This window comes from Phacochoerus africanus, chromosome 4 (genome assembly GCF_016906955.1).
Source record: "Phacochoerus africanus isolate WHEZ1 chromosome 4, ROS_Pafr_v1, whole genome shotgun sequence".
NCBI classification, from domain to species: Eukaryota; Metazoa; Chordata; class Mammalia; order Artiodactyla; family Suidae; genus Phacochoerus; species Phacochoerus africanus.
The window spans coordinates 61,936,728-61,948,811 of NC_062547.1; the positions used below are offsets into that span (position 1 = coordinate 61,936,728).

General features: G+C 51.5%; 1 protein-coding gene across 1 annotated transcript in view; it reads left to right on the plus strand.

The window, feature by feature from the left end:
* Positions 1–12,084, plus strand: part of CPAMD8 (C3 and PZP like alpha-2-macroglobulin domain containing 8) — a 106,168-nt gene that overhangs the window by 79,291 nt on the left and 14,793 nt on the right. The window contains exons 27-29 of the mRNA XM_047774661.1: positions 3,657–3,738; positions 10,220–10,376; positions 10,504–10,578. Of these exons, the coding sequence (XP_047630617.1) occupies positions 3,657–3,738; positions 10,220–10,376; positions 10,504–10,578 (314 nt within the window). The remainder of the gene's footprint in view (positions 1–3,656; positions 3,739–10,219; positions 10,377–10,503; positions 10,579–12,084) is intronic.

Here is a 12,084-nt window from a genome sequence, read left to right on the forward strand (position 1 = left end):
ATTTTTTATTTATTTATTTATTTATTTTTGCCTTTTTGCCATTTTTTGGGCCGCTCCCACGGCATATGGAGGTTCCCAGGCTAGGGGTCTAATCAGAGCTGTAGCTGCCAGCCTATGCCAGAGCCACAGCAATGAAGGATCCAAGCCGTGTCTGTGACCTACACCACAGCTCACGGCAACGCTGGATCCTTAACCCACTGAGCAAGGGCAGGAATCGAACTCGCAACCTCGTGGTTCCTAGTTGGATTCGTTAACCACTGCGCCACGATGGGAACTCCAGTTCAGGGCTTTTAGAATGGTGCTGCCATTCACTGTCCTGTTCGAGTACTCAGTGAAAACGTGTCCATTCCTCTGTGAGGGTGAAATCACTGGGTCTCAGCATGTATTCAATTCAAAATCCCTTTCAAGACTACGCTATTTGTCCATCACATGGATTTATGGGGCACAACATACTGAACCCTCCTCTTGGGACATATTGGGGTTAATTCCCAGGTTTTTTTTTTTCTTTCTTCTTTTTTTTTTGGCCACTCCCATGGCATGTGGAAATTCCAAGGCCAGGGATGAACTCACACTACAGCTGTAACCAGAGCCACAGCAATTACAATGCTGGATCCTTAATCCACTGAGCCATTTGGGAACTTCTTTTTTTTTTTTTTTTCCCCTCTAAATAGTGCAGCACTGAACATCTTCCATGGCCAAGAATCAGGTCCTTAGGGTAGGGAACAGCCCTGGGTGTGGGAGGACAGGGCTCTGGGTGCCAATAGCTCACCCTCTCTGTACCTCTTAGGCCCCACAGGGAGGGGAGGGAGGCTGGAGGTGAGGACCTCACCTCTGTCACGGATTCCCACTCTGTGTCCTGCTTTTCTCAGGACCTTGGTTTCCTGCCTTTGTAACAAGGAAGTTCAGTCAGTTGATCCCAAGGGCCTGGGGCTCTTCTAGCCTGGGAAGCATGGAGGAGGCTGGGCCCAGCTCTGAAGCTGACATCCACCCACACTGCCCACCCAGCAGCCCCCACACTAATGGTCCTTACTTCCCAGATGAGCAAAGTGAAACTTTGGGGAGTGAAGAGGCCCAAGACCTCATGGAGGCAAGTGATGGGGATTCTCAGACCCCAGCTCCCCTGGATTGGGGCATGAGGGGCAGCCAGGGGCACTAAATCCAGCCAAAAGGAGGTGAGAACCCATGGCCATAACCTTGGAAATTTCTGCCTTCAAAAAGGGCCCACAGGTGCCTGGCTCAGATGATGCCAGCTCCTATCAGATGGGGAAACTGAGGCATAAGAAAATCTCAGTTATAGGGAGTTCCCATTGTGGCTCAGGGGTAATGAACCCAACTGGTATCCATGAGGGCACAGGTTTGATCCCAGGCCCCGCTCAGTGGGTTAAGGATCTGGCATGGCTGTGAGCTGTGGCGTAGGTCACAGATGCACCTTAGATACTGAGTTGCTGTGGCTGTGGTATAGGCTGGCAGCTGCAGCTCTGATTAGACTCCTAGTCTGGGAACTTACATATGCCTTGGATGTGGCCCTAAAAAGACAAAAAAAAAAAAAGGAAAAGAAAAGAAAATCTCAGTTTCAGAGTTCCTGCTGTGGTGCAAAGAGATTGGCAGCATCTTGGGAACATGAGGACTCAGGTTCCTATCCCAGCCCGGCATAGTGGGTTAAGGATCCTGTGTTGTCACAGCATCAGCCTAAGTCGCAACTACAGCTCGGATCTGATCCCTGGCCCAGGAACTCCATGTGCTGTGGGGCAGCCAAAAAAAAGAAAAAGAAAATCTCAGTTCTTAAGCCAGTCTGGGGTCCCTGCCTCCTAGCCTCTTATGGTTCCTACAGTGACTATGCTCCAAAAGCAGTCATAGAAATCTAGAACCCCCTGTCCTCATGGATGAGAAAAAGAGAACACTTATGCTGAGGAATGTACAGCTCTCAGATGGAAAGAGAATTCGGGAATTGCCATAGGCTGAAAGTCTGGCTTCAGGAGGGCTGGCCACAGAAAGCCCAAGGATGCTTGATCTGTGATGGAGGGGGTGGGGCTCAGGTTGTGAGGGTCTGGGAGCTCGGTGAGCACTGGATTCTGGGGGCCAGGAGCACCTCAGTGGACCGCTCCCTGCCAAGCCCTTGAATGCCACCCAGAGTGTGGTGACCCCTAGTGGTGGGCGGCCCCCTGACCCTCCTCACCCAGCCCCACCCCCACCCCATCCTGCCCCAGACAGCCAGACCCTATGCCCATTGACTAATGGGCATTTCAGACTCAACAAGCCCCCAGTCAATGTTTTCTGCCAGATCTGCTGGTGTTAGTGTCCTGGGGCTGCCATAGCAAAATACCACAAACTGGGTGGCTTAGAACAATGAGACATCACTCCTTTGCAGTTCTGGAGGCCTGAGGTCTGAAATCAACAGGGTTGATTCCTCCTGGAGGCTCTGGGGGAGCAGATGTCCCAGGCCTCTGTCTTGGTGGAATTCTGGTGGCTCTGGGGGTTCCTTGGCTTGTGGACGCATCACCATGCTCTCTGCCTCCATCTTCACAAGCCCCCCGTGTCTGTAGTTCCCTTGAAGGGCATCAGTCGTTGGATTTAGGGCCCAGCCCAATCCAGGAACATAATTCCATCTGCCAAGAACCTCCCTCCCAATAAGATCACATTTTGAGGTTCCAGGTGGAGGTGAATTTGGGGGGACACCATCCACCCAGTTCAGAGCTCCTCCGCCTCTCTCCCCACCTCTGTGGGCACAGCTCCGTCCTCCCAGTGGGGCAGGCCACTTACCTTGGCACCTCTGGATCGTTCATTCTTTCCTTCACATCTTGTCCCACCAAGGCAGCTGTGCTTACACCGCAGAGCACCCCCCCATCACCCTTACCCGGTCCAAGCCCATGGTCATGGACAGTCCCCTGGACAGTCCCTGCCTCCCCAGTTCCTCTGCTTTCTCTCTGGACCCTATAATCCACCCACAACATACATCCCCTCACACCCCACCCCATGCTTCCCTCACTCCCCACACTCCCTGCTGCCCCCACAGTAAGACCAAGCACCTGGCCCGGCCTTAGAGGCCCTAGTAGCCCCCCTGCCCTCCTTCCTTCTCATCCCCTGCCTTGCTCCCCTGCTCCAGCCCCTCTGGCACCTTCTGTGCTCCGAGCACGCCAAGCTCTGGCTCCAGCGGTGGACCAACAACCTGCCCCCCACCACAGACCTCAGGTGGCAGAGGGCCCTGGCTGGTGGTGGTGCATTTCACTGACCCCCACCCCCACCCCCACCACTCAGGCATGACAGAGGACCAGCATGTGTCCGGGAGTCACAAAGGGGCGATGTCAGGAAACAAGAGAAGTAGAGGTTTCAATCACTCCAGGTGTGGGTATAGAGCAGTTTCAAGGAACTCCAGCTGTGGGTATGGGGCAGTTTCGAGGACCCCAGATGTGAGTGAGAGGCAGTTTTAGGGTCCCTAAGTGTGTGGGGAGGCGGTTTCAAGGACTCTAGATGTGGGTGTGGGGCAGTTTCAAGGACCCAAGATGTGGGTATGGGGCAGTTTCAAGGACCCCAGATGTGGGTGTGGGGCAGTTTTAGGACCCCCCCGATGGGGGTGTGGCATTGTTTAGGAATCCCAGGGTAGAATGTTGGCAGGCCAGCCCTTCACTAGGGTGCTGTCCCCTGTGCTTACCCTTCAGGCTACCAGCGACAGTTGACCTACAAGCACCAGGATGGCTCCTATAGTGCATTTGGGGAGCGGGACGCATCGGGGAGCATGTGGTGAGTCTCCATCACCCCAGGCACAGCTGTTGAGCTCCCACTGGAACCCACAGCCTCACGTCCAGCACAGTATAGCCAGGTCACCTGGGGCCTGACCCCCAGAGTAACGAGGAGCCTGTATGGGAATGGAGATGGCTGCAGTCCTTGCTCCTGGGCTTTAGAGGTTTGGATGTGGGGACTCTGCCTGGCCCTGCTGTGGTGGAGCTGGTGGCAACAGTTACTATTACTCCTTCTGCTGTTGTTGCCACAGTGCCCAGGAACCTAACCCTTGCTCTCCCGCCCCCTTGGGTCCTGGGTGCTCTGGGTATCCTCATAGCTCTCTGATCCAAGAATGGGGGTGACCTTGAGCAGTAGGGGATGGGCTGGGAGAGGCCAGACCACTACCTCGAGGCTAGGTTGAGGGTGCAGGAGGAGCATCCTGGGGTCCCATTTGCCTTGTGAGTGGCTCCCTCTGGCTTTTGGGGTCAATCAGGGCAGGGAGAACCTGGCCGCATCTTGTTCCCTGGGATCCTTGGACCGTGGCAGCTCTTGGCATCATTAGGGCTTGGCCTTGTTTACTTTGGGGTTTACTGAGGAACTTGGGCACCCCCAGCTCCTGTCCCTTGTGGGACCTTCTTCTCAGAGCAACATCTTGATGGCGCCTGCAGCAGCTGTGGACATGGGAAGTGCCCAGTTCTTAAATTGACAGTGTCCGCTGCATAGCAGCACTTCCCAGGGCCGGGGACAGGGACATGCCTGGCTGAGCCCACACACCGTAGTGTCACTGGCTTGGCTCCAGAGGGGCCCAGCTTTGGTGACGTGCTCAGCCCCCACCACCACCCCTGTCCCCAGCAGCTCATCATCCGCCCCAGTTCTGGTCCCAGGGCCCTGCTTTGCTGACAGCCCATGACGCAAGGCCAGTCGTGGCCTAGCAAAAAAAGGCCCCCAACTGCCTGCAGGGATGGCCAAAGCCACTGAGTCATTCTCCAAAAGCTGGCCAAATCCTGGCAGCTCCCCGAGGCCCCTGCCAGTCAGAAATAGTGAGCCGTGACCTTTTGTACACCCTCCCACAGTGTGTATGTGCATACCTACACACTGTGAGCAAGGAAAGACCAGTTCTACCACGGTTGTGGAAACGTGACATCCAGCACATTTCCCACCTCCCCCTTGGCCTTGCGAAACCTCCCTGTGGGACAAAGCTACAGGAAGCACAGAACAGCGACAACAGTGTCCACTCTGGAGCTGGGAAAACCCAGACTCTATCTCGCTCGGGTGAGCTGTATAGCCTTAAACCGGATGCTCACCTTCTCTGAGCCTGTTATCTCACCACATATCTCTCTCAGGACTGGGATCCAGGGTGCAATGGGATAAGGGCACGGGCATACTCACTATAATGCTGGGTTCCCCTTAGGATGGATACTTTTTTAGTGCCTTTCTTGAAATAGTTGGCTGGAAAGTCCAGGCTCTAGCTCGATAGCCTTAAAGCTCAGGATCTGTTATGGATGGGTTCCTTTACATCTAATGTACATTCATTCATTCATTCATTCAACATGTGTCTACTATGCGCCAGGCTCTGTTCTTGGGCTTGAGGGAACAATAAAGGCATGGTCCCTGCTTCCAGGAGCTCACTGTTGAAGAGAGAGACCCTGTACAAGATGTAATAGTTATCTACTGATGTCTGCTGCTCTGTAACAAGTGCCCCCCTCCCCCAAACAGAGCCATTTAAAACAAGCAGCATTTATTATCTTAATTCTGCAGGTCAAGGATTCAGGAACAGCTTAGCAGGCATTTTTGGCTAGGATCATTCCCAAAGTTACAGTCAGAGTGTTGGCTGAGGCTGTCTTCATAGGAAGGCTTGACTGGGGCTGGAGCATTTGTTTCCAAGTTGGGTCTTTCACATGGCTGCTTGAGTGTCCTTTCCAACATGGCAGCTGACTGCTCCCGGAGTGACCAGTCCAAGAGAGAAAGCAATGAGGATTCCACCTGCCTTTTATCATCTAGTTTCCCAAGTCAGGCTGTCTGCCTCCACCACATTCTATCCTTTAGAAGCAAGTCACTGTGTATAGACTATACTCAAGAAGGAAGGAATTGGGTTCTACTGCTTGAAAGGAAAAATAGCAAGGCATTTTAAAATATATGTGCATATATTTTAAAGCTACTACATCAAGTATATAATTTCTCATGTCTATGAAGACATGGATAGGGTGTGATGAGGCACATGGTTACATGGAGTGGTCAGGAAAGGTCCCTCTGAGGAGGTCTCCTGAGGAGGTAAGGGAGGAGCCGTGTGAAAATCCCAGGGGAGAAGATTCCAAGCAGAGGGAATGGCCTGTGCAGAGGCCCTGAGGCAGAACTGAGCTTTAGGCGTTTGAGTCACAGGAGACCAATGTGGCTGGAACGGCACAGGCGAGGAGGAAAGTGACCTGATAGGAGGAGTTTAGATTTTATTCCAGATGAAGCAGGAGGACTTGGGGCAAAGCATGGCTGTAATCTCAGTCACGGTGGGCTGTGTGTGTATGTTTAATTAATAGGCTTTATTTTTCTAGAATAGTTTGAGGTTCATAGAAAAATTAAGTAGCTAGAGTTCCCATACACCCCCTCTCCCTGATACATGGAGTTTTCCCTCCTGTTAACATCTTGCATTTAACAGAGGTCATTTGTTATAATTGATGGACCACTATTGCTATGTTATTATTAACTGAGCTCCATAGTTTACATTAGGGTTCATTCTTTGTGTTGCATCGTCTGTGGGTTTGGACAAGTGTACATTGTCACATATCCACCGTTAACGGTATCATACAGAATAGTTCCATTGCCCTAAAAATCCCCTGTGCTCTGCCTATTCATCCCCACCTGCCCCCACCCCCTGGCAACCACTGATCCTTTTACTGTCTCCATAATTTTGCCTTTTCCAGAATGCCATCAAGGTGGAATCAGATAGCTTGCAGCCTTTTCTGATTGCTTCTTTCACTTAGTAATGTGCATTTAAATTTCCCCCATGTCACACCGTGGCTTGATAGTTCTTTTCTTTTTATTGCTGAGTAATATATTCAATTATATGGATGGACCACAGTTTGTTTAATCCTTTTGTGTTTTAAAAGCAGAAAAGTAGCCGTTCCCGTTATGGCTCAGTGGCTAATGAATCCGACTAGGAACCATGAGGTTGCAAGTTCAATCCCTGGCCTTGCTCAGTGGGTTAAGGATCCAGCATTGCCGTGAGCTGTAGTGTAGCTTGCATATGCAGCTCGGATCCCACGTTGCTGTGGCTCTGGTGTAGACCCCTAGCCTGGGAACCTTCACGTGCCATGGGTGCGGCCCTAGAAAAAGACAAAAAAAAAAAGTGGAAAAGTAGAGGGAGTGGGATGGACTGGGAGTTTGGCGTTAGTAGATGCAAACTATGACATTGAGAATGGATAAGCAATGAGGTCCTGCTGTACGGCACAGAGAACTCTATCCAGTCTCTTGGGAGAGACCATGATGGAAGATAATACAAGAAAGGGAATGGATATATGTATGTGACTGGGTCACTTTGCTGTTCAGCAGAAATTGGCACAACATTGTAAATAAACTGTACTTCATTTAAAAGAAGAAGAGGGGAGTTCCCATCGTGGCGCAGTGGTTAACGAATCCGACTAGGAACCATGAGGTTTCGGGTTCGGTCCCTGCCCTTGCTCAGTGGGTTAACGATCCGGCGTTGCCGTGAGCTGTGGTGTAGGTTGCAGACGCGGCTCGGATCCCGCGTTGCTGTGGCTCTGGCGTAGGCCGGTGGCTACAGCTCCGATTCGACCTCTAGCCTGGGAACCTCCATATGCCGCGGGAGCGGCCCAAAGAAATAGCAAAAAGACAAAAAAATAAAAAATAAATAAAAGAAGAAGAGGAAGAAGAAGAAGAAGAAGAAGAACAACACACACACACACACACACACACACACACACACACACACACACACGGAAAAGTAAAGAGAAGAGTGCAGTGGATTGCAGGAATTCCACAATTGCCAGCACAGGGGCAGCTGAGCTCCATCTTTGCCCCATGTCCCACTGGTACACACAGTGTTTGGAATTTTCCTCCAGAGCCGGTCACCATGCTGGGGTGGGCCAGGGACGGGAGCCATGAGGTGGCCTGGTGGATGCAAGGGCCATTGGGGTAGAGGAATGCATGGGAGGTGTCTGGGAGGGAGAGTGGCCAGGATGGGCTGACTCCTGGGCTTTGGGTATATTATAAAGTCAATAATTCAGGTTTTAACAGTTCACATAAACAGAGCACGGAGCTATTTGGTTTTCTTTTTTCTCTTAAAATTGTGTTAGAATGCACATGGAGTTCCCGTGGTCGCGCAGTGGTTAACGAATCTGACTAGGAACCATGAGGTTGCAGGTTCGATCCCTGGCCTTGCTCAGTGGGTTAAGGATCCCGAGTTGCTGTGAGCTGTGGTGTAGGTTGCAGACACGGCTCAGATCCCGCGTTGCTGTGGCTCTGGCGTAGGCCGGTGGCTACAGCTCCAATTAGACCTCTAGCATGGGAACCTCCATATGCCAAGGGAGCAGCCCTCAAAAGGCAAAAAGACCAAAAAAAAAAAAAAAGTGTTAGAATGCACATAACATAAAATTTACCATCGTAATCCTTTTTAAGTGTACAGTTCAGTGGTATTAAATAAGTTCATCTTTTTATGCAGCCATCACCACCATCCTGCCACATAGCTCTTTTTGTCTTATAAATCTGAAACTCCAGTGAACACTAACTCCCCATTCTCCCCTCCCCCAGCTGCTGGTAACCGCCATCCTACTTTCTGTCTCTATTCTTTATGATTCTGATGACTCTAAGTGCTTCATTTAAATGGAATCATACAGTATCTGTCATTTTGTGACTGGCTTACTCCACTTAGCATAATATCCTTGAGGTTCATTCGTGTTGTAGCATTTTGCAGAATTTCTTTCCTCTTCAGGGCTGAATAATACTCCATTGTACCTATATACCACATTTTGCTTGTCCATTTGTGTTAGTGGACATGGGGTTGCTTCCATGGTTTGGCTCTTTTGAGTAATGCGGCTACAAACATAAGCAGCATTACTCACACTAATGCTTTCATTTCCTTGAGACCCTGCTTTCATTTCTCTTGGTTGCACATACCCAGAAGTGGAATTGCTGGATTTCATAATTCTGTGTTTAACTTTCTAGGAACTGCCATATTGTTTTCCACAGTGGCTGCACCATTGTACATTTCCACCAGTGGTGCACAAAAGTTCTAATTTCTCCACATCCTCACCAACACTTGTTGTTTTCGGTCATTGTTTTTGCTATTGATCCTGATGGGTGTAGGGTCGTGAATCACTTGATTTTGAGGAGGGGGGATTACTCTTTCATCCTGAGTTGGGCCATTTCCCTTGTCAACAGTTCTACTGTTCATCCCTCTCGGCTCCTTAGTTTCTATCCAGTGATTCTCCTGAATTCATTGTTTATTCATTGTTCATTCCCCTGGTCCCAGTGCCTTTCACTCAGGGTGCACCATGACCACTGTGCATAGTTGGACTCGGGGATGGCATGGACAAGGAACAGGCTGCACAGTCACAGATAGACAACACTGACACAGGTAGGGCTGCTGGTTGGTCCAGAGGCAGCCCAGAGTGGGGGGTATGTGAGAGGCTTCCTGTGGGGAGAGACCCCTGGGCTGAACATTGAGAGACAGGTAGGACTTCATCCTGTAAAGAAGGCAGGTCGGCACATGGTGCATCCAGGGCCTGTGTGGAATAACTAAAGCTAGTGGGTTGGTTGGGTGTTTTCAGCTGCAAGCAATAGAAAACTGGTTAAAAAAGCAATTCTGAACATCAGCTCACACCACAGAGCTGGGGAAGCTCCAGGATTGGCCAGTTTGGCCATCCCACAATTGATTAGGGTCTCTGGGTCTTTGCCTTGGTCCCTGTGGACTTCAGCACAGTGGTTGCTCTCCTCATGGTTGCAAAATGGCTGCAGCTTCTTCTAGCATCACCTCATGGACCCATTCAAAAGCCATTTGCAGGCCTGGGGACTGGAATGCCTATAACTGGCTGGCTAGGGTTACAGAGGAGCCCAAGCATCCAAGGTACCTGGTTTCTGATTCACTTGGGATCTCAAGACTGGGGATCTCTTGGGGAGTGGTTATGGAGGGGCAACAAAGAAGGTCTGTACGTGGTGAGGGGTTGGGTCGGGGATAGGACTGGATCAGCTCACAAAAAGGCCTTGAGTGCCCAGCAAGGAGCAGACCTGGGTTCTTCCTGGGTGGGAGGGAGCAGACAGGGAGGCTGGGCTCCATCACTGGGTCCTGCTGGGCACCCATACACTTCCATCAAGTGCTCACAACAGCCCTGTGAGGCCAGGCCAGACCTTCTTGTCTAACAGATAAGGAAGCAGGGTCTTGGGTGATGTGGAGAGCATGCCACAGTCCCCAGGGGTGGGGGCAATGAGAGGTGACTCTGTTTGTGCCTCCCCAGTCTGTAGCCTTGCCAGCCCCCACCTCATCCTGTTTCAGGCTCACAGCCTTTGTCCTGAAGTCCTTCGCCCAGGCACGAAGCTTCGTCTTCATCGACCCTCAGGAGCTGGCAGATGCCAAGGGCTGGATTGTTCAGCAGCAGCAGGCAGATGGCTCCTTCCCGGCGGTGGGCAGGATTCTGAATAAGGATATCCAGGTCAGAAGCCCCTCGGGCCTCCAGGGGCCTTGGCCTGGCCCTGCCTGCTCCTCAGTGTGGTCTGGGCTGGTCGGGGAGAGGATATGTCCCCTCTGGCTCGGGGTGAGGCCCGTGAGTCCTTTTGCAGGGTGGGATACACGGCACAGTCCCTCTGACTGCCTACGTGGTGGCTGCGCTCCTGGAGGTGGGCCCAGCCTCAGAGGTAAGCACAGGGGGCCCCCAGGGGGATGAGGGGCTGGGGGTGGGGCGGTTTTGCCCTGCAGGCCAGGCTGGCCATCTTCCAGCCGTCTTCAGCTTCTATTTCTTTCTTGCTGCCCTCCTTCTGCTCGTTAATGAGGCGCTTTTTGGGGTGCTTTTCAATGTTCATAAAGTATCTAACTTCTTGTGGCCTGAACAGAGCAGTGAGAGTTTCCATCGGCAATCATGGGGGGAGCATGTGTGTGCGCGCATGCCTGCGTGTGCGTGTGTGTGCATGTGCACGCAAACTGGGGTGGGGTGGGGCGGTGCCCCAGGCCCCATTTGGAATCAGTTTGGGCTCAATCACGCTCCTGGCCAGTGACCTGGCTTCAGGAAACCCTATACAGAATATTGGACTTGTGAATGGTGGTGGGGGGTAGGGTCTAGAACCTTCGAAGACAGTTAGTACTGGACTCAGCAAGGGCTTTGCTGTCCCAAGGATTATAAGGGCCACTGTGACTTCTATGATGCTGTCCCAGGTGGGAGTGCTGTGTCCCCTGCAGCTGGGGCTCCCTCAATAGATGGCTCTCAGCCCCTGGTGTAGGGACTCTGTCGTTCCTAACATCTGTGTCAATGAATTTTTTGGCCACGCCCACGGCATGTGGAAGTTCCTTGGGCCAGGGATCGAACCTGTGCTGCAGCAGTGACCACCCAGGATCCTCAACCCACTGAGCCACCTGGAAATTCCTGATGATGGATCTTGAGTTGTAGCACTTCTTAGAATTTTCACCCTCACAATCCAGATTGAACTTCTGTGTCTAGGGTTTGCTGTGACCTAAGACCCTCCACGTCCCATGTGCTTTGCCCAGAGGGCCTTTTGTCTAATGTTAACAGAGTTAAATTGTGACTTCCCTCAAATTCATATCCTGAAATCCTAACCCCCATCAGCTCAGGCTGTCATAACAAAATGCCACAGACTGGAGGGCTTAAACAACAGACATTTCTTTCTTTCTTTATCTTTTTAGGGCCACACCCGTGACATTCAGAAGTTCCCAGGCTAGGGGTCGAATCGGAGCTATAGCTGCCAGCCTACCCCACAGCCACAGCAATGTAGGGATCTGAGCTGCATCTGTGACCTACAGCACAGCTCACGGCAGTGCTGGATCCTTAACCCACTGAGTGAGGCCAAGGATCGAACCTGCAGCCTGATGGTTCCTAGTCAGATTCGTTTCCGCTGCGCCACAACAGGAACTCTCAGACATTTAATACTTGTGATTCCAGTCCTTGGACTGGAAAATCCAAGGTCAAGATCTGGTCAATTCAGTCCCCTCCTGCACCTGTTCAGTTCTTTTTTAAAATTTTTTAATTTTTTTTTTTTACTTTTTAGGGCCGCACCCGCGGCATGTGGAGGTTCACAGGCTAGGGATCCAATTGGAGCAACAGCTGCCAGCCTACGCCACAGACACAGCAACACCGGATCCCTAACCCACTGAGTGAGGCCAGGGATTGAATCTGCAACCTCATGGTTCCT